General features: G+C 31.8%; 1 protein-coding gene across 1 annotated transcript in view; it reads right to left on the reverse strand.

The window, feature by feature from the left end:
* Positions 1-697, reverse strand: part of LOC112504430 (disease resistance protein RPS6-like) — a gene marked incomplete at its 3' end in the record, with an annotated part of 6,228 nt that extends 5,531 nt beyond the window's left edge. The window contains exon 1 of the mRNA XM_025108370.1: positions 107-697. Within this exon, the coding sequence (XP_024964138.1) occupies positions 107-642 (536 nt within the window). The remainder of the gene's footprint in view (positions 1-106) is intronic.
* Between the last annotated feature and the right edge of the window lie 710 nt (positions 698-1,407).

The raw sequence follows: 1,407 nt of genomic DNA on the forward strand, positions 1-1,407 counted from the left end.
AAAAGATGGCTATTTAAATTTATGATCATGGAATAAACACAGAAATGCTTAAAGAGAATGTAATATTTAAATTGTACGTAGAAAAATGGGTAAGAAGGATCGTTACCATCCCTTTGCATCCTTCCCTTTTAAATTAGCAACTTCTTCAAGTGCTTTCTTCCATTTATTCATTTTCTCAACCAATTGACATTTTTCCTCCTCATTCTTCTCAGCTTCCATCCTCTGTTTATGTTTTGCCATAGCAATTCCAAAGCTGCCTTGTTGCTTCCGTACATCGGTGGGCTCGACATGATAGAAGATGGGGATAACCATATGGCCGAAGGTCCTCTTCTGATCAAGGATCAATACCAATTCATCGAGACACCAGGATGAAGAAGCATAATTCTCAGACAACACAATAATAGAAGCCCTAGATGCTTTGATTGCAGTCTCCAATTCCGGTTTCAAAGATAGTCCAGTTTCGATCTCTTCATCGTCCAAAAAAGYAGTGATGTTAGCATTGAGGAGCGCCTCATGGAGGTGATCAGTGAAACTAAGACGAGTGTCGATACCCCGAAAACGCAAAAAGACGTCATAATAATGACGACCATGAGTTGTGGAAGAAGATGAAGATTCTTGTAATAATTGAGAGAGAACAACCATTATGAAGGAAGGTATGGAGGATTTGAGAGATGAGGGGAGGAGTAGGATTTATGAGTTAATTGATCCAACAAGCACCGTATTTTTTTCTCCTTTAATAATGGAAGCCCAAGTCAACGTCAACAAATGCTTTTGATAAGGAAATTGTTTGGAAATTTCGAATAAATGTTAAAACATTGGGGTTTTATTAAATATAAACATTTCATTGACTTTGGTGACATTGTGTCTTTGTAAATAAGTGAAAATCAAAAATCAAAAATCAATCATATTTATTTTCAATATTAATTGGATATAATTTTTCTTGTAATTTTTCGTTTTCTAATGAATTGTATACAAAATTGAATTTTATATTCCCTTTTTGGTTAGATGGTTTTGAAACCAAAATTACAGAATTATATAAATAAATAAACACTTTATCTTGAAAATAATAATATATTTTGTTACAACAAATAACAATTACAACAAAAAGAATTCATGATGACATTTTGTCCTTGTAAATGTGAGAAAGATATCATCAGTATCATTTCCTAACAATTTAATGGATCGAATTTGCTATATCTGTGAATGTAGCTTTAAAATTAAAGACAAGATTGATAAACAATATCATAATATGACAGTTTTGTCACATACTATAATTGGTAAGAATACAATAAATTGTACGTTAACATAAGCTYGTTATTGATAATTCATAACTTAAGCCTTATAAAAAAGCTCACAAATTTCACTCTATCAATGTCACCTAAAATGTTAAAAAACAAATGACCATTC

This window comes from Cynara cardunculus, unplaced genomic scaffold (genome assembly GCF_001531365.2).
Source record: "Cynara cardunculus var. scolymus isolate 2C unplaced genomic scaffold, CcrdV1 Un_Scaffold_5585, whole genome shotgun sequence".
In the NCBI taxonomy this organism is placed as follows: Eukaryota; Viridiplantae; Streptophyta; class Magnoliopsida; order Asterales; family Asteraceae; genus Cynara; species Cynara cardunculus.